Here is a 26,620-nt window from a genome sequence, read left to right as displayed (position 1 = left end):
CAGAAAGAAAGGGAGATGGATAACCACAAGCTACCTCGAAAGCTTCAATGACTCCACATCCAAGGCTGGATCGACCCCCACTGCGGACAGTAGGAGGACTCGGGGGCGCCTCCAGCCAGCAGCGCAGGGTGCAGCCCCCAACCGGGTGCCCAAGCGCCCGGGAGCGTTAGGCGCCGTAACCAAGACAACCACCTGGGCGCCGGGAGAGGACGCAGGCCACAGCGAGACTGGCTCACGCCGCCGGAAACCGGCGCGCAAGGATCCTCCGGCAGCGACGCAGGCTGGGAGCTGGAGTCCGCGGCGAGTCCAGGACAAGGGCGGAAGTGGCGTAGGACAAGGGCGGAAGCGGCTAGAACAAGGGCGGAAGTGGCATCTGCCCGGGATTGGTCTCGCCCAATCACTGCAGCCTTCTGAGCGCCAACTAACGTTAGTCTCGCGTATTCCCGGGGCGGGAAGTGGAGAACCTTGGGTTGAGTTTAGTTGTGCGAGTGGGTTCTTGGGTGGACTTTTTTTTTTTTTTTTTTTTATAATACCTCCGGGTGCAGCAGCGTTCGGGTCGGGGTTTTACGTCGCGAGGCAAGATGCTCAAGTCCAAGACGTTCTTAAAGAAGACCCGGACGGGCGGCGTGATGAAGATCGTGCGCGAGCACTACCTGCGGGATGACATCGGCTGCGGGGCTCCGGGGTGCGCGGCGTGCGGAGGGGCGCACGAGGGGCCCGCCCTGGAGCCGCGGCCCCAGGACCCCGCGAGCAGCCTCTGGCCGCGGCCCCATTACCTGCTGCCGGACACTAACGTGTTGCTGCACCAGGTGCGTCGGGCGGCAGCACAAGAAGGTGTGACAGATAGGGAAACTGAGGCCCAGGGAGGCGGGCCGTTGGCAGGATCTCAGAATTAGGAGAGGCAAGCCCCTTCGAGACCCAGGCTTCCAGTTTCTCAGGCCTAGGTTCTTTTCCATATGCTTTTTCTTTCTTTCATTTTTTTTTCCAACTCTCCTCAGTTTCTGGATTCTTAGACACGTTAATTTTCTAACTCCTGGTGTCTCTTCTACCTTAGATTATAAGCGCCTGGAAGCCGGGGACCTGGGCTTTTGTGGCCTCCAGCTTGCGATCCCCAGGCAGCTTGTAAGTGCCTAGGAACACAAACTATATGGGTCAGCGTTTCTTTATGAATAACCTTTATTCTGCGAAGTTTTGTGATTGGTCAGTTTGCGGGCGTGCTTTTCAAATAAGTCTGAAGGTGAAGTGACTGTTGTCAATTTTCCTATGGCAAAATGACTTCATGGTTTAATGTAGAGCCACTGCTTAAAATTGATGGGGTTTTATGTCTTGACAGAGACCATTTAAAAGTAAATATAAGGAGCCGGGAGTGGTGGCCCACGCTTGTAATCCCAGTACTTGGGAGGTTGAGACAGGAGGATTGCACAGATTCGAAGTCAGCCTCGGCTACTTACTGAGGCTCCCAGCAACTCAGTGAGACCCTGTTTCCAAATAAAGAATAAAAAATAGGACTGGGGGTGTAGCTTGGAGGTAGAATGCCCCTGGATTCCATCCCTAGTACCGCAAAAAAAAAAAAAAATGTATATATATATATATATATATATATATATATGAAAAATTAACTTTTTTTTTTTTTTTAAAGATTGATGTTCTCGAGGATCCTGCCATAAGGAATGTAATTGTGCTACAAACAGTTCTCCAAGAAGTGAGAAATCGAAGTGCTCCTGTTTATAAAAGAATCCGGGATGTGACTAATAACCAAGAGAAGCATTTCTATACATTTACTAATGAGCACCATAGGTAAGAGGAAATTTACACTAAACATCCCATTACCATAGGATTTAAGAGAAGATTTAAGCCGAATTTGAGAGAAGGTTCTTGGGATAGTTTGTGACATTGTTGAAGATAAGTGGTAGTTCTTGTATGCTGTGGTTCTTCCCAGTTTTGTGGAAAATAATGCTAAGTGGATTTCACTAAGGTCACAAAAGCTGTTGAGGTCAAGCCTAGAACCAGGGGTTACTGACTCTTAGGCTTGAATGGTTACTTTTTTTCCAAAATGTATTCATTTCAAATTGTTGTGGGTTTTGTGTGTGTGTGTGTGTGGGGGGGAGGGTTGGGGTACTGGAGACGCAATCCAGAGGCTTTCTACCTCTGAGTTACACCCCCAGACCATTTTTTTTGCGGTACTGGTGGTAGAACCCAGGGACATTTGACCTCTGAGCTATACCTCCAGCCCTGGTTTTTAGTCTTTTTATTTTTTGAAAAAGGGTCTCACTGAGTGGTGAAGGGCCTCGCTAAGTAGCAGAGGCTGTTAGCGAACCATGATCCTCCAGTATCTGCCTCCTAAATGCTGGGGTTACAAACATGTGCAACCACACCTGTCTTATTTTACTTTTTGTTTGGAAACATGGTCTCACTAAGTTGCTGAGTCTGGCTTCAAACCTGCACTCCTCCTGTCTCAGCCTTCCAAATACTGGGGTTATAGGCATGGATCACCACACTGGGCTTCAAATTGGTTTTGACACGAATGGAATAGACTCTTGGACGATGTTCATCGGTTCCTGGAATATCATATTACATGAATAATCAACAGGGTAATAAAATTTGAGTTTATGAAAGATTCAGAATACAAAGCGGATATATTAATGGGCATTTAAAAGTTTAAACTACTGCATTACAACTGGTTGTGTTGAAGATTATGTTAAGAAATAGAATTCTTATGTTTCAGGTTCAAGACCTTTGCTTGAACTTAATGAGTGGCCTCAGAAAATATGATATTGCCTATTTATTTTATTTTTTATTTTTTTGGTGGTACTGGGGTTCCTGGAAGCCCTTCTCTCCGGGCTACACTCCCAGACCTATTTTTTATATTCTTATAGACAGAGTCTCTTAAGCCAGCATGGCTGGCTTCAAACCTGCGTGATCCTCCTGTCTCCACCTCCCAAGCGCGGGGATTATGAGTGTGTGCCACCACATCCAGCACGATATTGCCTATTTATGATGTTATATAAGTAATCTCTAATAGGTATCTGTGAGACTTTTATTAGATATGATCAGGGTATCTCAATGTGGACTATTGATATTTTAGGCTCTGTAGTATTTTGTTGTGGAAAAGCTATCTTATTCATTTTAGAATGTTTAGCACCATCCCTGACTTCTTTCCACTAGTTGCCAATAGCAACCCTTCACCACCATTGAGTTGTAACAAACCAAAATGTCCCAGACATTACCAAGTGTTGGAGCAGGGTTGGGGGACAAAATTTAACCTCTAATCAAGAATCACTGCAATAGATTCTAGTAATGAAATCCATTAGCTTATGCAAATTTTTTAAAAATTGAATTTTTTATATTTCTAAATTAAATATTGATCTATTAAAGAATACCAGTAAAAAAGTTATAGACTTCTCATTACTCCTTGCATCTCCTTGATGTCCAGAAACATCGCATGTGTTTCAGTGCTGAAAGACAAAGTTTTTAAGATCAAGTTCATCAGATTCTGAACCAAAAGATAACAAATTTGAGCTGGGCATGGTGGCGCACGCTTGTAATCCCTGCGCTCGGGAGGCTGAGACAGGATCGTGCAGGTTCGAAGCCAGCCTCAGCTACTTAGTGAGGCTCTCAGCAACTTAGTGAGACCCTGTTTCCAAATAAAATATAAAATGGGTCTGGGAGTATAGCCCGGAAGTAGAAAGCCTCTGGGTTCTACCCCCAGTACCACCAAAAAAAAAAAAAAAAAAAGATAACAGATTTGTTAGCGCAAGTGCTGTGACTAGGCCTTAGCAATTTTGGGATTACTAGAGAGGCACGGAGGACACTAGGCAAACCTCATCTGGATTTTATTACTCAAGCCTTACTAAAACCAAATTCAAATTTCTAATCATGTCTTTCCCTGATAAGCTTAAAGCCCTACTGGGTATATGATGATGTTGGTATTGGGATAATGAAGAAATTCTAAAATCTATCAGTATAAATAAGCCTAAAGATCTAATATTGAATCTACCACCTTCAAACACTAGAGGCGGTTATACTGAATTTTGTTATTGTATCTTCATTTGGCTTTGAAGAACAGATGTAAATAAATGGGTAGGTATGCTCACATACCTGAGAGTTAATGAATTATGTATTCAGTAGCCATGGAATCACATAGTCATAAGTCATCTAATCATACTGTTATACCCATTTAGTAATTATTAATCCACAGTTTCAATGCTGTCTCATTATAAGGCCTATAAAGTTTTATTAGTTTCTTTTAACAAATTATTATTCAGTGTCCCAACACAAAGATTAGTCTTCAAATTTTCTTTTTGTAAAATAAAATTGTATGAGCTTTTTTATTTTCCCATTAATAAGATAAATTTTTTCTTTCCTAAGCAAATTGTTGTCTTTAATACATACCTAAAAGAATCTTATTTATTCTCTTAAGTGTAAGTCTGTACATTCAAGTGAAATACGTACAGTATAGTGGTTGTTAAGCATTTATATTTGCAGAGCTTTTATATACTTGTTTCTGTTCGTTTCTTTTTTTTTTTTTTTTTTTGGTGTTGTTTCTTTTTTCCTTTCTTTACATTTAGAGAAACCTATGTAGAACAGCAACAGGGAGAAAATGCTAATGACCGAAATGATAGAGCCATTCGAGTAGCAGCAAAATGGTACAATGAACATTTGAAGAAAATATCAGAAGAAAATCAGCTGCAAGTTATCTTTATAACAAATGACAGGAAAAACAAAGAGAAAGCTGTTGAAGAAGGAATACCAGCTTTCACATGTAAGTCTTAAGTGTAGAAGCTATGACTTCCTGTTAGCAGGTGCATGTAAAAATTAAGATCAGGCCTGTGGTCAGATGTTTACGACTCATGCTTTCCTGTTCCCATATAATTTCATGTGATGTTTTGTAAATTTTCAGAGTTTCGAAGCTAACTCAAACTGACAGATGTACTGTCACAAAGAAGATTGTCTGTGTTCTTTCATATGTAAAGAAAAAAAGACACTTGAATTTATTTTTTGTATGTGGGGGGATGGGGAGAATGCTAGGGATTGAACCCCAAGGCATGCTACCTCTGAGCTTCACCCCAGCCCTTTTTGTTTATTTTTGAAACAGGAGCTCACTAGATTGCTAAGAGGCTCACTAAGTTGCTGAGACTGGTCACAAACCTGTGATCCTCTTATTTCAGCCTGTCAAGTGCTGTGATTACAGGCACGTGCCGCCGCCATACCTGATGACACTTGAATTTATTAGGAACACTTCAACTTATTTTTCAGGTGAAGAATATATAAAGAGTCTAACTGCCAACCCTGAACTCATAGATCGTCTTGCTTGTTTGTCTGAAGAAGGGGTATGTTTCAGTTCTGTTTTTGAAAAGTGAAAATATTTAAAAAGCCACCTTAGGTCGGGCGTGGTGGCACACGCTTGTAATCCCAGCATTCGGGAAGCTGAGACCTGAGGATCGTGGCTCACGGACAGCCTCAGCTACTTAGTGAGGCCCTCTGCAACTCAGTGAGGTCCGGTTTCAAAATAAAGAACAAAAAATAGGGCAGGAGGTGTGGCTCGGAGGTCGAATGCCCCTGGGTTCCATCCCCAGACCCAGACAATCAATCAATCAATCAATAAATAAATAAATACATAAGCCACCTTAGAATATGAGTCTTATAGGTACCAAATTTAAAAATTGCTATGTCAGTAAGCTAGAATTAGAGTTGGGTTATAAAAAAGGGTGACTATAATAGGCTTATTAAAATATGATTCCTAAATGAGAATTGACTTTCTAAAACAAGGCTGGGCACAGGGTGTCTCTATTTGTTTGATAAAAAAAAAAAAAAAAAGAATGGACTCATGGCTGATTTGTGAATAAGTAGTAGGTGTCTGAGAAATAAAGAAGTGGTTGACATCTAAATCCCCAAAGAAGAGGGAAGGCTCTCAGAATAGAACAGAAGGGGAGGGGCCGGATAATGAGCACCTTGAATTTATTCTATAGGTCAGTAATATTTAAGGGGTATTATAAAGATCACCAAGAGGGTCTGCCAAGAAGAAAAATTAAAGTGCTTGAGACATGGTTGGGGAGCAGAGGACAATGATCAGAAATGGTATTTATCTGTAAGACCACTCTCATGTCTGAAAGACAATGTGTCAAGAATAGAGACAGATAAGGAAGGGGTTACAGCAGTAGCCAATGTGAGAAAGATTGTTGGTGGAATGATTAAACACCGAGCCTTTGTTTTTCATTTACATATGTGAAGTATATATGGCAATAATGACTTCATAGCATTGTTATGGGATTAAACAAGATAGTAACTGACATTAATAAAAGTCTTACCTCACTGCCTAGTATATAGCTATGATAGCTATTGTTAGAGAATTGCTTTATGTAACGGAACATTATACACACATCCAGTTGTTTTATTGTTTTGTTTTGTTTTGATGGTACTGGGGGTGGAACCCAGAGGCTTTCTGACTCCAGGCTATACTCCAAGACCTATTTTTTTGTATTTTTTGTATTTGAAAACAGGGTCTCACTAAGTTGCTGAGAGCCTCACAAGTAGCTGAAGTTGGCTGTGAAGCTGTGTGATCCTCCTGTCTCAGCCTCCCAAGCGCGGGGATTGCAAGTGTGCGCCACCACGCCCGGCTTTGTATCCAGTTTTTATAACAATTCTTCCATCCCTGCTTGTATTTAACCAGCTATTTTATGAAACTGAAATGAAGTGAGAAGATCAAAACTGAACTTGATTGTTGGAATACAGGTTTAGGATTGCCTTGTCAATAAGTAGCCACTAGTTGTATATGGCTGTTTAATCTACTGCGGGGCACAGTGGCAAACGCCAATAGCCTCAGTAGTTGTGAGGCTGAGAAAGGAGGATCACAGGTTCATGACTAGTATCAGCAACTAGTGAGACCCTCAGAAACTCAATGAGAGTCCCTGTTTCAAAATCAAAATGACAGGGGATATAGCTCAAGATGTAGCATGCCTCTAGGTTCAGTCTTCAGTACCCCTATAAAAACAGTAATTTGTATTTAAATATTCATTCTCTCAGTTGTGCTATCCATCTTTGAACTACTCAAGAGAAACTTGTGCTTGGTGGCTTCCATGTTGACATCACACAAAAAATTTTTTTTTCATCACAAAAAGTCATTTCAGAGAGCAGTGGTCTAGCAGCAGCTTTTTTTTTTTTTTTTTTTTTTTTTGGTGGTACAAGGGATGGAACCCAGGGGCCTTCTGCCTCTGGACTACACTCCCAGACCTATTTTAGTATTTATTTGGAAACAGGGTCTCTTAAGCAAGCTGAGGCTGGCTTAGAACCTGCGGGATTCTCCTGTCTCAGCCTCCCAAGTGCTGGGATTACAAGTGTGTGCCACCACACCCGGCTTATAGTACAGCTTTTTAAACATCACCTGACATTAATGATAGTTGTATACTAAATGAACAGAAGGTTTACTAATAGCATTTATTATTATTATTATTATTATTATTATTATTATTATTATTATTTGGGGTACTGGGTATGGGACCCAGAGGCATTCTACTTCTGAGTTACACTTCTAGCCTGATTTTTTATTCTTTATTTTGAAACAGGGTCTCCTTAAATTGCAAAGGGCCTCACTAAGTAACTGAGGTTGTCCTCAAACCACGATCCTCTGGTCTCAGCCTCCCAAATGCTGGGATTACAAGCGAGCATCTCCATGCCCAGCTTACTAACTGTATTTTTTGTTTATTTCACAGACTGAAATTGAAAGTGGAAAAATAATATTTTCAGAGCATCTTCCTTTAAGTAAGCTACAACAAGGTATAAAATCTGGTTTATACCTTCAAGGAACGTTCAGAGCTAGCAGGGAAAATTACTTAGAAGCTACAGTATGGATTCATGGAGACACAGAAGAAAATAAAGAGGCAAGTGTGTAAATTCCTATACGCTGAAAATTTTTTGTTATCTTGCTTAATAAATCCTTAAGATTTATAAGAGAACTTTAATTTACCTTATCTTTCCAGTTTATCAGCTTAAAAGAAGTCATAAATACTAATAGAATTATTTCTTTGAAAAATTGGTTATTGAAGGAAAGAACTAGAACTATTAACCTGCTTTTGATAGAAAATGGGATGCTTCCATATTACATATTTTGACTAGTTATGGTAAATACTATTCGCCTAACATATAGAGGGCTTCACATACTTTATAACAAATAGCAACTACTTTATGGAGAACTCTCTGTTTTCAGGTATTCTTCTTTTTGAATGCAGCATTTCATTTAATCTTCTACAAACTATGAAAATACTTATTCTTTTTTACTTGACCAGAGTCCCTTTGTATCTTTGGAGCAATCCATATTTTGTGGGGTTTTTTTTTTTTTCTTATTTAGAAATTAAGAATGTAGAACGAGGAACATGATAAATAAAAGAGAAATAGAAATTGCATATATTTAGAACATATACGAGCTTCCACTGGATAGTCTTCCCATTATTGCTGTAAAAATATTTGGACACATACCATTAATTGTTTTCAACAGATACTCTTACAAGGACTTAAACATTTAAACCGAGCTGTTCATGAAGATATTGTGGCCGTGGAGCTGTTCCCCAAGAGTCAGTGGGTAGCACTGTCTTCTGTGGTTTTACTTGACGAAGGACAAAATGAAGATGATGTGGAGAAAGAAGAGGAGAGAGAACGGATGGTATGAAACCAGGCAGGGTTTCTTTTTGCCCTGTGTAGTACTGAATTACTATTTTGAATCAGGAGCCCAGCTGCATCCTTGAAGACAACTTTTGGCTGGAAACCTAGGGACAAGACAGAAGAAGAGGGCCTCCTGCACAGACCCCCTCTGAGGTGAACAAAGCGGGGCATGACCCTGCTAGAGCAAAGAGAAACAATGCACAGACAACTGCTCTTGGGCTCCTGCATTCTGCTTACCCCAGGCAAAACAGATCTCACACCCACCCCTCCACTCCGAAAATTAAGTGTGAAAAATGCACAAAAGTACTAGCGTGTTCTGAGCTAGGGGCTCAGATTCAGAGCTTTGGTCACTGGGCCACACCAGGTGAATAAAGTAACCTGCGCTCCTGCTCAGGCCACTGTCTCTTGTTTTCCGGGGACCTGGCTTCCTACAACAACTTAACCTGTCAGCTTTGGAGAAATGGAAACAAGCCGTGTTGTTTTCAGATTTATCGAATGATTTGATAGTTCTGTAAGCTTAATATATCGCATAGTCAGTTCATTTCTGTTCTTTATTTTTCTTATGGTGCTGGGGATTGAATCCAGGGACATTCTACTTGCAAGCTAAACCCCCAGACTGATTTTGCTTTTTATTTGGAAACGGTCTTGTTAGGTTGCTGGGAGTCTTTTGTTAAATTTCTGAGGCTGGCTTTGAACCTGCTATCCTCTCATCTCGGCCTCCTAAGTACTGGGATTACAAATGTGCACCACCCACACCCAGCTTCATTTTTTTATTTTTTTATTCTTTCTTTTGAAAAAGGGTCTCACTGAGTTGTGAAGGGCCTCACTAAGTAGCTAAGGCTGGCCGCAAACCGCGATCCTCCTGTCTCAGCCTCCCGAATGCTGGGATTACAAGCGTGCACCACCACGCCTGGCATCATTTTTGTTCTTCTAGGTATATAACTAGTTTTCTTTTAGTGTTCTAATTTAAACTGTGAATCCCTGACATTCAAGTGTGAGATCTGAATTATTGAGGTTTAAATAAGTGCAAATTAAAATTTTTCTGAAATGTCTTTATATAATGTTAAAATTTTCTCGGCATAATGTTCTTCTGGGCCAATTGTATTTGACAGGTTCATTTATTCCATCTGTACTACCATACTTATTATGAAGATATGCTTTTAACTTATTTATGAACTAACTTAATTCCAGTGCTTTTTATTTTTCTCTTGTATAATTATGGTATAATTGGAGTACACACTACATTGGTAGCTCTTCTTTTTTCACCAGTTAAGTTCTCAGGGAGTCTTATTGTAACATTGTCCTAGGGTCCAGGCCTTTGGATAGTTTTAGAGATAAAATACTATAGATTTATTTAAAATAGTCAACATTCTTTGAGTTTTTATATTAAAGAGTAATCTTTACTGATACATCCCTTTTTGATGAATTTAATAAAGATCCCAAGTGAGCTAGTTATTATGACCATATAACTTAGCTGATTAGTATAAACTAGCAGTAAAAGCCTAGTCTACTAAGTTCCTCGACTTGTTTTCGTCGGTAAATAAGACTGACTAGTTCTGAAATAATCAGTTGTATTTATTCTTTTTTGTCCATTTTTGTAATGCTTGATTATTATGGAACAGTTTCCATGGTGTGGTCTGGCATAGTCTTGTCTAGAATTTTGAAGCATAAAGATTCTATAGTTTTCTGTCATAATTTCCTTACTACCTGAATGTATTAGTATCTATGCGCATATCCTAATTTTGAAGAGAAATTGCCTGATTACTATAGAGGAAAAGTAACTAAAGATGTTTTTTTTATATCTCAGCTTAAGACTGCTGTAAATGAAAAAATGTTAAAACCTACAGGCAAAGTTGTAGGAATAATTAAACGGAATTGGAGACCTTATTGCGGCATGCTTTCCAAGTCTGAGATTAAGGAGGTGAGTGAAGAGCATGATACTCTTTATAAAAAATTATAAGCGTTCAGTAAAACTTACAGCCCCCCCTTTGTTCCTATTCCCAGATTGTGTATATGTATATGTAACATCTCTTTTTTCCTGAGCTTGGAGTACAATTCAGTAGTAAAGCATTTGCCTAGCATGTGCAGAGGTTTTGTGGTTGATCCCTAGCACCACAACAAAAACCAAAAAAACTCTTTGCCCAAATCTTCTCTAGTCAAGAAGACACCTCTTTACACCTGCTGATAAGAGAATCCCTCGGATTCGGATAGAAACCAGACAGGCTTCTACATTAGAAGGACGGAGAATTATTGTCGCTATTGATGGTTGGCCCAGACATTCCAGATACCCAAACGTAAGCTTAAAATATTAATTTACTTGAGGCTATTTAGTTAGTGATTTGTGAATAATATTGTTGCTTGTCATGAAAGTAGAGTCTGCTTTTATGTGCAGTTTGTGCTGAAATTTAGGAATATTTCAAAAAGTTGTCTAATTTCAATTCAGTTTCAAAATTAATTTTATGAGAGTCCAAGGTAAATCAAGAAGTTACTTTTATTCAAATTGCTAAACAATGTTACTGATTGAGTTTGTGAAAACAATATCAATCTTAAATAATAATAATAATAATTATTTTTATTTTTATTATTATTTGTACTGGGGGTGAAACCCAGGGGCTTTTCTACCTCTGGGCTATACTCTCAGACCTATTTTTATACTTTATTTGGAAACAGGGTCTCACTAAGTTGTTGAGATCCTCACTAAGTAGTTGAGGCTGGCTTCGAACCTGTGCAATCCTCCTGTCTCAGCCTCCCAAACGCTGGGATTACAAGCATTAGTCACCATGCCCGGCTTTAAGTAGATTCTAATCAACAAATTTTAAAGCTGCTTTGAAAGTTAATAAAAAATAAACAGATGTTCTGTGATACAAGAACTGGACCTTCACGAAGTTGTCTCCATCATGAATGAGTTGAGAAGTCATATCATTTTCAGCTTTAATTTACCAAAGGGTCATTTTTAATAAGTGGTTACAAGAACATTTAAAACTATTGAGGCAGTATACAAAATGCTGAAGAATTTAATGTGATTATAAAATGCAAATTAGCTGTAAAGTATATCTAATAATACCTTTTGGTTTTAGGGACACTTTGTAAAAAATTTAGGCGATGTTGGAGAGAAAGAGACTGAAACAGAAGTTTTGTTACTTGAGCATGATGTTCCCCATCAGCCTTTTTCTCAGGCTGTTCTTAGCTTCCTTCCAAAGATGCCCTGGAGCATAACTGAAAAGGTAAGATGAAAAGAATTCATACTGACTTTATAATATTATATCCTAGCTCTTTTGAACTTATATATGTGATACTAAATATGTAAGAAACTTAGTCCCTCCTCCACCACATTTATTTAGTTATAGCAGTATTAAATATTACACAAATCATTTGCTGTTTTACTAAAAGAACTTTTGTAGGCAGCAGACATTAATATATGTTAAATTTTTCATACGCAAGGATTTAGGGTACAAATCTTGCTTGGCTATCAAGCCATTAAAGCTTAGTTATTTTTATAGAGGTGCTATTGGTTTCAAAAGAGCTGTGTTGCAGTTGTACCATCGGAATAATTTTTCATTTCTTTATCATATGTAATCTTCTAGGACATGAAAAACCGAGAAGACCTGAGGCATCTGTGTGTGTGTAGTGTGGATCCACCAGGATGTACTGATATAGATGATGCTCTACATTGTAGAGAGCTCAAAAATGGAAATTTGGAGGTATTCATAGCATAATGACATTCTTACCTAAATATAATTGTTTTTTGACTCCAGATAGAATTTGTGACTTATGTGACTTCATGTGAAGTTATAACTATGGAAACTAATGGGTATTTGTCAGAGGTTGACATGGTAGAGTCCTTTTTTTCAATTAAGCCAAGCTTTTTGCTTTTTTCTTTTTCTTTTCTTTTTTTTCCTTTTTTTTTTTTTTTGGTGGTACTGGGGTTCCTGGAAGCCCTTCTACCTCCGGGCTACACTCCCAGACCTATTTTTACTTTTTTATTTGGAAACAGGGTCTCCTAAGCTAGCGCGCGCTGCTGGCTTCGAATCTGCGCGATCCTCCTGTCTCTGCCTCCCAAGCGCAGGGATTACAAGCGTGCGCCACCACGCCCGGTGAGTTTTTTTCTCTTTGAAACTCCATTGGTATGTCCACCCTATTAATAAGGCCATATGGGCATCCTTTTATTTTTATCTTTTAAGGTTGGTGTTCATATTGCTGATGTTAGCCATTTTATCAGGCCAGGAAATGCCTTGGATCAAGAATCAGCCAGAAGAGGAACGACTGTGTATCTTTGTGAAAAGGTAAGTGTGTTGAGTTTAAACTATTTTAACACTTTTAGGCATTTTCAGATTCTTGGACAGTTACAATTTAAAATAGTACATAATTTAGCTATTGAAAGTACATGGAATAAGGTGACCTAAATCACTGAAAGTATTGCAGTTTTTTATTGTTACTAGTTCCGATAATAAGTAGATGTAGTTGATATGAACTGGGCAGCATCTATCCTTCTTTATATATGGTTCCCATAAACTTACATAGAATATGTGGAAGTGAGAGTAAAGTACAGTACACCTCCTCTGTGAAGGCTCATGGTCAGAGTTTTCCATGCAGCCCTTTTTTCTTTAATACTTCAGTCTCTTTTAGAGTTTTTAAGGCAACATATAGTTTGTTGTTATGCTTTGGAGAAAGAATTGGTCATAGAGCTGGTGGGGCTTGTATGTGCTACAAGTGCCAGCTTGCACAGGTGAGAGATTTTTTCAAGTTTTCAGACGATAGCTATGTCATTAGTATAGAGAACTTAAACTTGGATGTACTGATGCAAAGTTCAGTTTTCCCTCTTTACTTGTCTTCAGGAATAAGTTTGTATATAGGTCTTTCTCTACAAACAGACTTTTTATTTGGCATTTTCTTATTCCTTCTTGTTGAAAAGACTGAACATTACTTTTTTTCTCCTTGTTCTCCTTTCACTTGTTATTTGAAAGTAGCACCAAAAATAAGCATGCATGTAGTTATGTTCCCTGAAACTGTTATGTTGTTACAGAGGATTGACATGGTTCCTGAGTTGCTTAGCTCGAACTTATGTTCTCTAAGATGTGACGTTGACAGGTACTTATGCATATTTTTTGGATAACAAAGTCATATTTTACTATTTTACCTGATCCTATCAACAAATATTGTCTATTTTCCCCATAGGCTGGCATTTTCCTGTATTTGGGAAATGAATCACAATGCTGAAATCTTAAAAACGAGATTTACGAAAAGTGTCATTAATTCAAAGGTTAGTTTTATGACTCACCCCTAATGTTTAAAGTCTTTGGTACTTTTAACAGTTTCCTAAATTGTTTTAAAAAGGTAGGCCTATAAAATTAAGTTTTCCTCCATTGTTACAGTAAAATCTAGCTGTGCTTTCTTTTTCTCTTACTTATTTGTTAGTTTGTTTATTTATTTTTGCTTTACTGGCAGTTGAACTCGGGCATTCTACTTCTGAGCTATGCCCCCAGCCCCAGTTTTTATTCTTTGTTTTAAAACAGGGTCTCACTAAGTTGTGGAGGACCTCCCTAAGTGGCCACAAACCTACAATCTTCCGGTCTCGGCCTCCCAAGTACTGGGATTACAAGCGTACACCACCACACCCAGCTTATTGACTTAATTTTTTATGATGTTTAGAAGTTAGTTTATATGCTATTTGTCCTGTTTTCAGAAACTTAAAAAGCCTATGTACTTGAAGAAACCAAATATATGATCCTATGCTGTAACTCAATTCCTAGTAGTTGGAGTTATTCCTATTTAGAAATGGTTGGTGTTTTGACAAATAGCATGCACATCATCACCTTTTTTATATCTTCTCATAGAAAATATAATATTATACATTACAGTTGGATTCCAATAGAACTTACCCCAAGATCATGCTCCGATACTCCTCCACCATTTACCAAACCCCTTTTACTATAATGATCTGTTATCTAAACTTAACCTGTTTTTCTTTTCAATATAGCAACATTCATTTTGTTTCTGATAATTAGTGGCTGGAAAAGAAAGAAGTGTTAGGCTAACAGTAAAGTGTTAATTGTTTAAGTCTTCATAGATTTTTTTGCTTGTTTTGATTTGTTTTGTTTGTGGTACTGAGTTTTAACACAAGGGAATACCTCTGAGCTACACCTAGGTTGATTTTTTTTTTTTTTTTTTTTTTTTGGTGGTACTGGGGTTCCTGGAAACCCTTCTACCTCCGGGATACACTCCCAGACTTATTTTATATATTTTTTTAAATTTGGAAACAGGGTGTATTCAGCCAGCGTGGCTGGCTTCGAACCTGCGTGATCCTCCTGTCTCTGTCTCCCAAGCGCAGGGATTATAAGCATGCACCACCACGCCCGGCGAGATTACTTTTTTTTCTACTATGATCTTTGCCATTTTTAGGTACTCAATTTTAGTTTAGTAGATTTCCTGCAAAATATGCCTAGATTCTTAACAGCCTTCTTAATTATCTGCCAATGAGTAGAGAAGTAATAATCATCTGGGAAGGGATTTCAAAGGATAGATGTGACCTTGCTTTGTTTTATTTTAGCATTAACTAAATGTAGACTAACTGAAATATGGAATAGTGAAAGTTTTAACAGTTTATTAACAATACAACCATTGTGCTTTACTTTAATATGTTTGCTTATGTTGTGTAATGCTTAAGATAAGAGTTAAGGAGCCAGGAATCATAGATTGAAGTATAAGTATTACAACTGTGAGGTTCTCTTATTATTGATTTGGGTTTTGTGAAATCATAGATTTTTATGTAGTAGAAATATGTGATATAATTAATATGGTTAAATAGTAAATAATAAGAGATAAATAGTATAGTTAAAGCAGAAAAACAATCTTTTATCATTTATAAGAATTATATTAATATAAGGTTTCTCTTTTAGGCTTCTCTTACGTATGCTGAAGCTCAGATGAGAATTGACTCAGCAAACATGAATGATGATATTACCATTAGTCTCCGTGGACTAAATAAACTAGCTAAAATTCTGAAAAAAGGAAGAATTGAAAAAGGGTATGTTTCAAAAGTATCAAGATGTATTTTGATACTTTTTTCATTGTTATGGTAGTAAGATAACTTTTGGGGTTTTTACACTTTTTTTGTAGTTGTTTTTTTCAGTACTAGGGATAGAATCCAGGGGCATTCTACCTCCAAGCTATACCCTCAGCCCTATTTTTATTCTTATTTTGAGACAAGGTTTCACTGAGTTGAGGCCTTCACTAAATAGCGTTGTCAGCGAACCATGATCCTCCTGTCTCAGCCTCCCAAATGCTGGTATTACAAGTGTGCGGCACCACGCCTGGCTCTTTATAGTGTTTTATTATGGATAGTGATGAGTTTAGCTAGTAGGTTGAAATATAATAGAAACATCCCATCTCTTCTATCTTTCTCTTAGTTATTAGCAACATGATTCAGGAGTTAGGTTCAGCAATACAGTGTTTAATATGTTGAAATTCCAGGAAGATAAGAACTTCTTAAGACTACTATGGATTACTTCTAATTTTAATTAGAAATAGTTTCTATATTGCAGAGGTTTAAGTAATTATAAAGTCTTCATTGCATTTCAGAGCTGGAAGAGATTGCAGAGATTGTTTAATCCAATTCCTCCTTTTTTTAAGTGATTTAAAATTACATGAAAACAGTCTTCCCAAAGATCCGGTAGCTAGTGGCAAATTAGTATCTTTTAGCCATTGTATCATGGCATTTGCCTAACTACCAAGTTAAGGAATATGAACCCAAACTTACTGAAGCAATGTTAAAACATTCCTTTGAGGTTTGATATTTATTCATTTATTTTTTATTTTTTATTTTTTTGCGGTACTGGGGATGGAACCCAGGGGCATTATACCTCTGAACTACACCCCCAGCCCTAGATTTAGTCTTTTTTTTTTTTTTTTTTTTTTGAAACAGAGTCTCACTAAGTTGCGAAGGGCCTCGCTAAGTATCTGGGGCTATCCACAAACCGTGATCCTCGGGTCTCCGCCTCCCGAATGCTGGGATTATAAGCATACACCACCACGCTTGGCAAGGTTTGATTATTGAAAGACAGATATCAATAGAACCCAAGTACATCAGGCTTTCAGATGGTGGTTTCTGGTGCTCATCAATATAATGTCATAAGCTGGGTGTGGTGGCGCACGCTTGTAATCCCCGCGCTTGGGAGGCTGAGACAGGAGGATTGCGCAGGTTCGAAGCCAGCCACAGCTACTTAGTGAGACTCTCAGCAACTTAGTGAGACCCTGTTTCCAAATAAAATATTAAAAAAAGGTCTGGGAGTATAGCCTGGAGGTAGAAAGCCTCTGGGTTCCACCTCCAGTACCACCAAAAAAAAAAAAAAGAAAAAAAAAGATAATGTCATAAGTACTAAAAATTCTGTGGTGTTGCAAACTCAACACTTGAAGTATAAAATGTGCCTATTTAAATTTAAGTTGATAAGAATTAATAAAATTTAAAAGTTCCTTAGTCTCACCAGCCACACTTTTAGAGCTCAGTAGCAACGTATGGTTAGTGACACCATATTTGGACAGTGTAGGTACAGTGTTTTTATCAATGAATAAAGTTCCACTGGACACCATTCTAGGTGGCTTTGCTGAGCCATTCCTATTTCTCCTCAAAACTCAGTTTTCTAGTAGTGTTTCATATGGTCTTAGATATGAGATTTGACTCTAAGCATTATGCATATGCACTAAAACCTAAAGAAAGTTACAAAAGTAGAGTAAAACTCTTGCCCAACACTAACACTTTGATAGAAGTGTATAAAAGGAATATAATTCAATTATTTTGTGACATAAAACAATTCACTATTTAACAAATGTTTTATTATTGCAGGCTTCCAGTATGCTAAGCATCAGAAAAAGTTTGTGCAAAGATAATTCTTAGAAACTTTTTATTTTAAAACGAAGTGGGGCTGGGTTGTACCACAGAAGCAGAATTCAGGCTTAGATGAGTCAGAGCTTGGGTTCTGTCCCTAGCACCACAAAAATAAATAATAAAAACAAAGTAAGTAAAACACAAATTGAAGCCATATCTGGTTTTAAATGAAAAGATAAACTTGGATTTGTAACATCGTAGGACTTGAATTCATGAACTCACGTGATCCTCCCACCTCAGCTTCCTGAGGGAAGCGAGGACTACAGGTGTGCGCCACCATGTCCAGCTCAGGAATGATATTTTCTACCTTATAAACAATCTATGAAATACATTTTTCCTAAGTAGACAGTCATCTACTGATAAAATCTTCTAAATCTTAGGGAGCTGGAGAATACAATAGTATAAAAAGCATCTTTTGCCAGCTTAAACTATTAATATTCTTTACTAGAAATAACATGGTAAGTGTTCTTTGAAGAAAAGAATCAAAATATGAGTAGTTTGCTTTGCTTTTTAGGTCAAAATATATTAAAACACAGATTTGATGTAGACCCTTGTAAGTACTACATATCCACAAATACACACATCTGTCAAGATTCCCCTTCTAGTGCTCCTTCTGTAGCCCTCCTGATAAAGGTAAACAGCTGAAAAGTAGTTAAGAATCCTACTAAACTTGCTCCATCTCATCATATTTTTTGTTTTTTATTTTATTCTCTTCATATATGTTCATGATTGCCTGGCCTCATTAGAAATCTTAGTTTTGGTCGATTTGAAGCTGACTTGATGAAAGTACCATAAGGTTCAAAGAAACATTGGATATTTCTGTAGAATTGTGAGAGTTTACTTTTCAAGGGAGAACTTGCCAACTCATTAAATGACCCATGCACCTAAGCACCTTGGTATAGTAAATTACCTATGCACAGCATTCATGTATTAATAGCCCTCAGTCCCTAGAACATATCAATGGTAGGGTTTATCAGTTTCTCCTCTGTAGGTTGAATCTGTGTGGAATATACTTTTCAACTGTACATCTTCTGATGTTACTAACCTACCCATAGCAGTGTCCTTTTTGTCTCTCTACATTTTTTACTACTTCAAGATATTTTTTTCTGTACTAAATAGAATACTGTAAGTATTCATTTGTAAAGTGATTGCAAATATATGTAGCCTGGTAAAAACTTACATTTGGGGTACAGAAGATTTTCAAAACCCTCAAGCTAGTCATGGTGGCACATACCTATAACCCCAGCTCCTCAGGAGACTGAGGTAATAGGATTGTAAGCTAAGATCAACCTACGTAGCTGGGCGTGGTGGCGCACGCTTGCAATCCCCGCGCTTGGGAGGTGGGAGACAGGAGGATCACGCAGGTTTGAAGCCAGCCACGCTGGCGTAAGAGACCTTGTTTCCAAATGAAAATATAAAATAGGTCTAGGAGTGTAGCCCGGAGGGAGAATGGTTTCCAGGAACCCCAGTACCACCAAAAAAAAAAAAAAAAAATCAACCTAGGCAACTTAGTGAGAGCATGTTTCAAAATAAAAATTCAGCTTAGTAATAGAGTGTGATTAGGTTGAAGCAAAATGAAACAAGACGTAAACCTAAAACTTAAAAGAGCAGGGACTCAGATTGTGTTATGTTGCTCTTATTAAATTTATTTTAAATCTATAAATCTATAAAAGCTATTCATGAAAATAGAACATAAAACTTAGTAGATGTTATAAACTCTTCAGAAGAACAATTCTTGCACACTTGATAGTCGTTTTTAAAATAATCATATTGTTGTTGTTGTTGTTGTTATTTGTGGTGCTAGGTATTGAATCCAGGGGCATTCTATCTCCAAGCTATACCCCCAGCCCGATTTTTTATTCTTTATTTTGAAACAGGGTCTCACTAAATTGCAAATGTCCTCACTAAGTAACTGAGGTTGTCTGCAAACTGTGATCCTCCTGTTTCAGCCTTCCAAATACTGGGATTACAAGCGTGTACCACCACACCCGGCTTGGTCGTTTTTCTATTTTCAAGGGATCGCTTCCTCAATTTTGTCCCTGTTATTGGCTCATCTGACTAATTTACCACTCTGATTTTTATTTAGGGCTTTGACTCTTTCCTCCCCAGAAGTTCGATTCCACATAGACAGTGAAACTCATGATCCTATAGATCTGCAGACCAAAGAACTTAGGTAAGTGATTTTTTTTTTTGATGGACAGTAGATAAAATGCAAAAAAAGTCTAAGATATATATGTATATATATGTATAGATAGAGATATAGAGATGCATATATATGTGTGTGACCAAAACATTTATGTCCAAAATACATATTTCTATTAGAGTAATGATTCTATGGATTTTTTTGGCTAATGAAATATTTAGAAAAGTAAATATGATCTCACTTTTTACTTTTCTTATATAAAACTGGGATATTATAATAGAAAAATTTGTAGTTTGACTCAATTAGCTTTGATGTATGGTGTATTAGAACTTGACTGCTAATAGTTCTAGTAAATAAAGTATAGCCCTGATTAATTACTTTAAGAATTTAGTGTAGACTATATTGAGTTATGGCAGTATAGCGACCAAGACTAAGGACTTTGAAGCCAGACTCTAGGTTTGGTTCCCACTTCTCTCCTACTATCTGTACAACTTCTAATAAGTTATTTGACTTCTTTCTGTGCCTCAACTTGTGTGTGTAAAATGTGATTGATAATGGCACCTACTCTGTAGGGTGTTATAAAAAGCTAGCTATTGATGTCGTCTTACTGATTTAAGATTTATGAAGCAAAAGTATGTTTAAGTTAATGTTTATAATGTAATTTTGAAATTAAACATTATATGTTTATGTTTGTTTGTATACTTTTCTAGTAGATGATCAAGGGTTAAAAATCAGACTATACTCAGGTTTTACTGAGGACCAATATGTTGTTCAGAGCTAAAATTTAAAAGTTCCTTGGAAGCTGGGCATGTTGGCACACGCTTGTAATCTCAGCATTTGAGAGGCTGAGACAGGAGGATGTGGTTTGCTGACATCCTCAGCTACTTGGTGAGGACCTTTGCAACTTAGTGAAACCCTGTTTCCAAATAAAGAATAAAAAATAGGGCTGAGAATGTAGCTCAGAGGTAGAATGCCCCTGGGTTCTATTCCCAGTTCTGTAAAAAATACAAAAGTTCCTTGGGGAAGATGTCTGTATATACTTATCTGATGTTAATACTAACAATGAGCTCAGTACTAAAGCTCTCTTGAAGAAAGGTTGCCAAAAGTACAGTATCCTTCAGTTCTTTTTACCAAGAAGAAAAATCACATTTCTAAGAGAATACCCCCATAAAATTGGAGATCTTCCTAATATTTTTAAAAATTAATAATTTAGAAATCTTGTCAAGAAATTAAGGGTTATTAAAAATGGAAACACAAATGACAGATATAATAATTCATGTTCAGTGACATGGGATAATGAAAGCACTATTTAGAACAGAATGTAGATCATGTATTAAACTGAACTAAGAACATAGTTAAAGTAATGACACAGAATAAAAACAATATCAGCCTGGTAAGGAGCTTTGACATCAGATTGTGGATTCAGATTCTGATAGTACTTCTATCTTTAACTTCTGGCAAGGGAATACTGTTAAACATGCTCTATTTTCTCTTCTGTAAGATTAGCTATGATTGTGTATATGTATCCAAATATACATTCGCCACAATGCCTAGCGCATAATTAGCATCCAAACTAACTATTAAAAATATGTTCCCTTCATTTTAGTGATATATTGGTAAAAGTTTTATTTTTTAGCCAAAATCATGAGTCCTAAATAGCATATTCTTCTTATTAAACCTTCATGTTTATGGATTTATTTATTTATTTTTTTATTTATTGGTGGTACTGGGGGTAGAACCCAGAGGCTTTCTACCTCCGGGCTTTCCTCCCAGACCTACTTTATATTTTATTTGGAAACAGGGTCTCACTAAATTGCTAAGAGCCTCACTAAGGAGCTGGGGCTGGCTTCGATCCTGTGCAATCCTTCTGTCTCAGCCTCCCAAGCACAGAGATTACAAGCATGCGCCACCATGCCAGGCTATGGATCTTTATTTAGATAAAATTTTTTTTGGTCCCAACTAATAGAGGTTAATTTTAGATTTTACATTTTAGTAAACTTAATAATGTTTTCCTTTTTCTTGAATGACATTTGTAAAGTTTCCTCTAACCTATAGTCTCCTCTGCTCACACAGTAGGACCATAGATTGTTAGTATAGTAACTGAGAAAAGAGCCATAGGTAATTAAAATGCCATGTACACAAGTATGAATGTTTACATAGGAAATGCTTTCCATTATTATATAATAGAAAAGTTAACATCAACAAATATGTTGTATAGAAGTCTTAGATTCTCTTTCCTTGGTTAATGCTTTTCTGTTGGCAGAGAAACAAATTCTATGGTGGAAGAATTTATGTTACTTGCTAATATTTCTGTTGCAAAAAAAATTCATGAAGAATTTTCTGAACATGCTTTGCTTCGAAAACATCCTGCTCCACCTCCATCAAATTATGAAATTCTTGTTAAGGCAGCTAAGTCCAAGGTAAGTTCCTGTGGTTTGAAAAATCATCTATATTTGTGTTATAATCCATTGCACTAAGGAATTTATATTGGGGTTGGGGGTGTAGCTCAGTGGCAGAGCATTTGTCTAGCATGTGCAAGGCCCTGGGTTCAATCCCAAATTTAAAAGAAGTTTAAAAATAATTTATATTTACCTTTCCATAAAAGTTTTGTTGTTACTTGATTTACTAGGGATTGAACCCAGGGGTGTTTTACCTCCAAGCTACACCCCCAGTCCTAACTTACTTTTATTTTGAAACAGGGTCTCACTAGGTTGATGAGAGTCTTGCTACTACTTGCTGAAGCTGTCCTTGAACCTGCAATCCTCCTGTCTAAGCCTCCCAAGTACTAGGATTAAAAGCATGTGTCATCATGCCCTGCTTAGGCCAGTAATTCTTTTCGTGGGGGAAAAAAACAAACCAACCCTTAGGTCTGGTCATGTTTTCCTACATTGATATCTGCTAAATATAATCTCTTGGTTTCTTTAAGGAGCAGCCTAGGCTATAGCCCAATGTTCTAAACTAACTTATTTGTAGTATCCTAGACCTGTAAAGATCTTCCCTGATGCTTTCTATTATACATGACTTCTACGAATGGCCTACTTTTATAGATTTACAAGTAACTTGTTTTGTCTCTTAAACACAGTTAAGCACGCTTTATATCATGTCTCTAAAAAAGGAAGGCTGTTTATTGCATACATCAAAAAGAGGAAATACATAGAAAGGCCACCATTTTTTCAGCCTTGCATATCCCTTGCTGCTGGTTAGTAGGCTTCCCTTTAGGCCTTTTTACTCTTGGGGTGACTCTAGCTTGGTTTCCTTGGATCATGTTCAGGCTCTGTCTTTCTTGTCTAGAATAGAGCTTGGAAGGAGTGGCGTTAGATCTCAGGACTTATTCTAATAGGATGGTGTACGTTTCTGCCTTTGGTTGAAACCTTTATAGTAGTATACCTATACCTACTGAATCCATTAGAATGAACAAGCTTCAACCGGGCGTGGTGGTGCACACTTGTAATCCCAGTACTTGGAGGTTGAGACAGGAGGGTAGCAGGTTCCAGGATAGCCACAGCAAGTAATGAGACTCATCAACCCAGGGGCATTCTACCTCTGAGTGACACCCCCAGCCCTGTTTTTTATTCTTTATTTTGAAACAAGGTCTCACTGAGTAGCAAAGGGCCTCACTAAGTAGCTGAGGCTGTCCGCAAACCGCAGTCCTACTGTCTCAGCCTCCCAAATGCTGGGATTACAAGCGGGTGGCACCACACCCAGCTCTGAAGGAGTATTTATTTTTGATGTATCCCCCCAAGGTAGAATAAAGAAGCTAACTGCATTAGAACATTGTTTGGACTGAGCTGTAGTGACCAGTTCAATTTGTTTCTGGGTTTCTGGCCTTTACTGAACCCAGAAGCATTGTCCCTCTGAGCTAAGCCCCCAGACCGTCCATCCCCCCTTTTTTAAACAGGGCCTCACTAAGTTGCTGAGGCGGCTGTGAACCTGCGATCCTCCTGTCTCTCAACCTTCAAGTTCTGGGATTACAGACCTGCGCCAGCATACCCAGTTCATTTACTTCTACTTTGAATGGAAGGAAGTAATCTGCAGTGAATGAGTTTCTTCCCTGTCTCCTCCCTAGAGATTAGCAAGCATTGCTGCTACCACCATCTTTCTTTCCTTTGCAACATCTTTACAATCTTGATACTTCAATGTCTTTAACTGCATTCAGGAAATTTGAAGTTTTGATGTTGCACAAAACTGTTACTACCTACTAAGGGTTATTTTTAGTCCTTCTGGCTAAAGGATAAAATATGAGAGCCTGAATTATCCAGTTAAAAACACTGTTCAATCTGTTTAGTTTTATTTGGAAGACATTGTATGACTGATTTAGACATGCCTCATATGATGCTTTTTCCCTCCCTTTTATTTACAGAATTTGGAAATTAAGACTGATACAGCCAAGGCCTTGGCTGAGTCTTTGGACCGGGCTGAATTTCCTGCTTTCCCATATTTAAACACTCTGTTAAGAATATTAGCCACTCGCTGTATGATGCAAGCTACTTACTTCTGTTCTGGAATGGATAATGATTTTCATCACTATGGCTTAGCATCCCCAATATATACACATTTCACTTCTCCTATCAGAAGGTATTTGTTTCCATTAGAGATAGAAAATAGTTAATTTTCATTATTAAGCAAAAGTTTTTATACTAATTTTCCACGGTTTTCATTTCTCTTACATACATCTAGATATGCAGACATTATTGTTCATCGGCTGTTGGCTGTGGCTATTGGGGCTGACTGTACATACCCAGAGTTGACAGACAAACACAAGCTTGCAGAAATATGTAAAAATCTCAATTATCGGCACAAAATGGCTCAATATGCTCAACGTGCATCAGTGGCTTTTCATACCCAGGTATTTGCCTCCTGTTGATGCTAGAGAGATGAAGTGTTCACCTGCTATCTTCAAGCATTTTGAAATATATTGATAATTTTTAATAAGGTCTTATATTATTTTACAGTTATTTTTCAAAAGCAAAGGAATAGTAAGTGAAGAAGCCTATATTCTGTTTGTAAGAAAAAATGCTATTGTGGTGTTAATTCCGAAGTATGGGTTAGAAGGTACTGTTTTTTTTGAAGAAAAGGACAAAACGAAGCCACATCTTATTTATGATGATGAGGTACAGTATTTCTATTTGTTTCCTTGAAGAGGGATACACTTTTTCTTTGACAGTTCAAAATGGTAGTAACTGTGAAGGGTACAAATTTTTTTTTTTTTTTTAATTCTAAATCTCTTAAGTACATGCCAGAAAATCCAGTTAATTATGGCAACTAAGCTATGGTCATACTCAATTTCTCACCTCATTATTATCTTCCTTCATACAAATGTTGTCCTTGATTTTTTTTTTTTTTTTTTTTTTTTTTGTAGCATGTAAAGTGTTATCCTAAGTGCATGGAAAAAGTAAAGGAGTAAATGGTTGCTTGTAGTTCAGAGAAGGAATGTTTTTTTTCTTTGTGGCAATAGGGATCGAATCCAGGGGCATTCTACCTCTGAGATACACCCCCAACCCTATTTTATTTTTGTTTTGAAACTAGGTTGACTCAACTCACTATTGGCTGAGGCTGTCCCCCTACCTGCACTCCTTCGGTCTCAGCTTCCCAAGTACTGGAATTCCAAGCGTGCGCCACCACACCTGGCTGGAAATTATTTTTAAGTCCTCCAGGTCTCTTATCTGACATACTCCTTACATGCCTAAACTTAATAGAATTACAACTCTAAAAATACTTAAACAGTAATATCTGCACAAGTACTTTGTGTTTCTCTACTAAGCCAATAATCTGCTTATTATTGGGGTGAAAATCTTGAGATTAAGGAGTATATATTGTGACCACAGCAGTGAAAGGAGGAAGATGCATAAATAGATTATATTCATGTGAGACTGTTAAGTTAGTTGTTTTTACTATATTGAACACCTAGATGCTTATACATACTGAGGTAATTTTTAAATTTAAAATTTTAAGTTAGGATGAAAGTTGAACTACAATGCCTTAGAACAGAATCACAAGTGTAAGAAGCAGGTGAGGATGACAAAAGCATTTTTTTTCCCTTAGACACCTTCACTTAAAATAGAAGGTACAGTTTTCCATGTGTTTGATAAAGTTAAAGTGAAAATCATGTTGGATTCATCTAATCTTCAGCATCAGAAAATCCGAATGGCCCTCGTAGAACCACAGGTGAGAACAGTCTTAATCTTTTGGCGGTTATGGAACAAACAGTCCTTATTTTTGTGAGAGGGATGCAGTTACATTTGTTTTCTGTTTTCATGTTAGAATCCTGTAAGCAGGGTGGAGTCCAAATATTTTATAGCACATTCTTTTTTCTGACTGATTTCCCTCAGTCATAGCATCCCAGGGGTCAGATTTCGCTGAGGCCCTTTGTGCCAAAATCAACCGTCTTTCATCTCTTAGTTTTTTGCTCCAAGGTTTGTGGAATCTGCACTTTTGAAAGTCAAGGGTAGGTGTTTCACCTCAGATAAGGTTCTTAACCTTTGTCCTGCCCAGCACGCGGAGGCCTTGATGCTCGGCTCACCACAGTGGTCTGCGCGGCTGACTCGGCCGTGCGGAAGCTGTGTTGTAGTTAAAATCACACTGTCCCTGTGGCAAGCTTTTCACCAGTTGAGATTGTGTCTACCACTTACATTTCTGAATCACTATTATTTTGTGTAAAGTATGTATACTGGTTGTGTAAAACCTTTATAATGCCTCACTACATCCTTTTAAAAATGAAACTGGCAGTGGAGGAAGAGAGTGAGATTTCTTATTTTATGCTTCTAAGTACTGCATTTTCCCTTTTGCATTATCCTAGATACCAGGAATAAGCATTCCTTCTGAGCCTTCACACGTGAACCTTGAGGAGCCAGAGATAAAGAAGAGGAAGCTTGAAAAGTAGCTACATTCAACAAAAGAATCTCAAGAACTGGTTTCCTTTAAAAAAAAAGAAAAACTTGAGA

General features: G+C 37.7%; 1 protein-coding gene across 1 annotated transcript; it reads left to right on the top strand.

Moving 5' to 3' along the window:
* Positions 1-391: 391 nt before the first annotated feature.
* Positions 392-26,559, top strand: DIS3 (DIS3 homolog, exosome endoribonuclease and 3'-5' exoribonuclease; the record flags this gene model as incomplete). The annotated part of the gene is made up of 21 exons (XM_080689617.1): positions 392-809; positions 1,640-1,797; positions 4,569-4,762; positions 5,257-5,330; positions 7,710-7,877; positions 8,492-8,656; positions 10,463-10,576; positions 10,812-10,949; positions 11,733-11,879; positions 12,240-12,356; positions 12,837-12,938; positions 13,679-13,743; positions 13,831-13,915; positions 15,552-15,679; positions 19,623-19,709; positions 21,943-22,099; positions 24,040-24,254; positions 24,357-24,525; positions 24,632-24,790; positions 25,722-25,844; positions 26,476-26,559. Exons 1-21 carry the CDS (start codon positions 582-584, stop codon positions 26,557-26,559), a joined length of 2,877 nt encoding a protein of 958 aa, XP_080545743.1. The 5' UTR covers positions 392-581.
* Between the last annotated feature and the right edge of the window lie 61 nt (positions 26,560-26,620).

The sequence above is a fragment of the Muscardinus avellanarius genome (assembly GCF_963383645.1).
Source record: "Muscardinus avellanarius genome assembly, chromosome: 2".
NCBI classification, from domain to species: domain Eukaryota; kingdom Metazoa; phylum Chordata; class Mammalia; order Rodentia; family Gliridae; genus Muscardinus; species Muscardinus avellanarius.
This window is presented reverse-complemented; position numbering and strand designations above follow the sequence as displayed.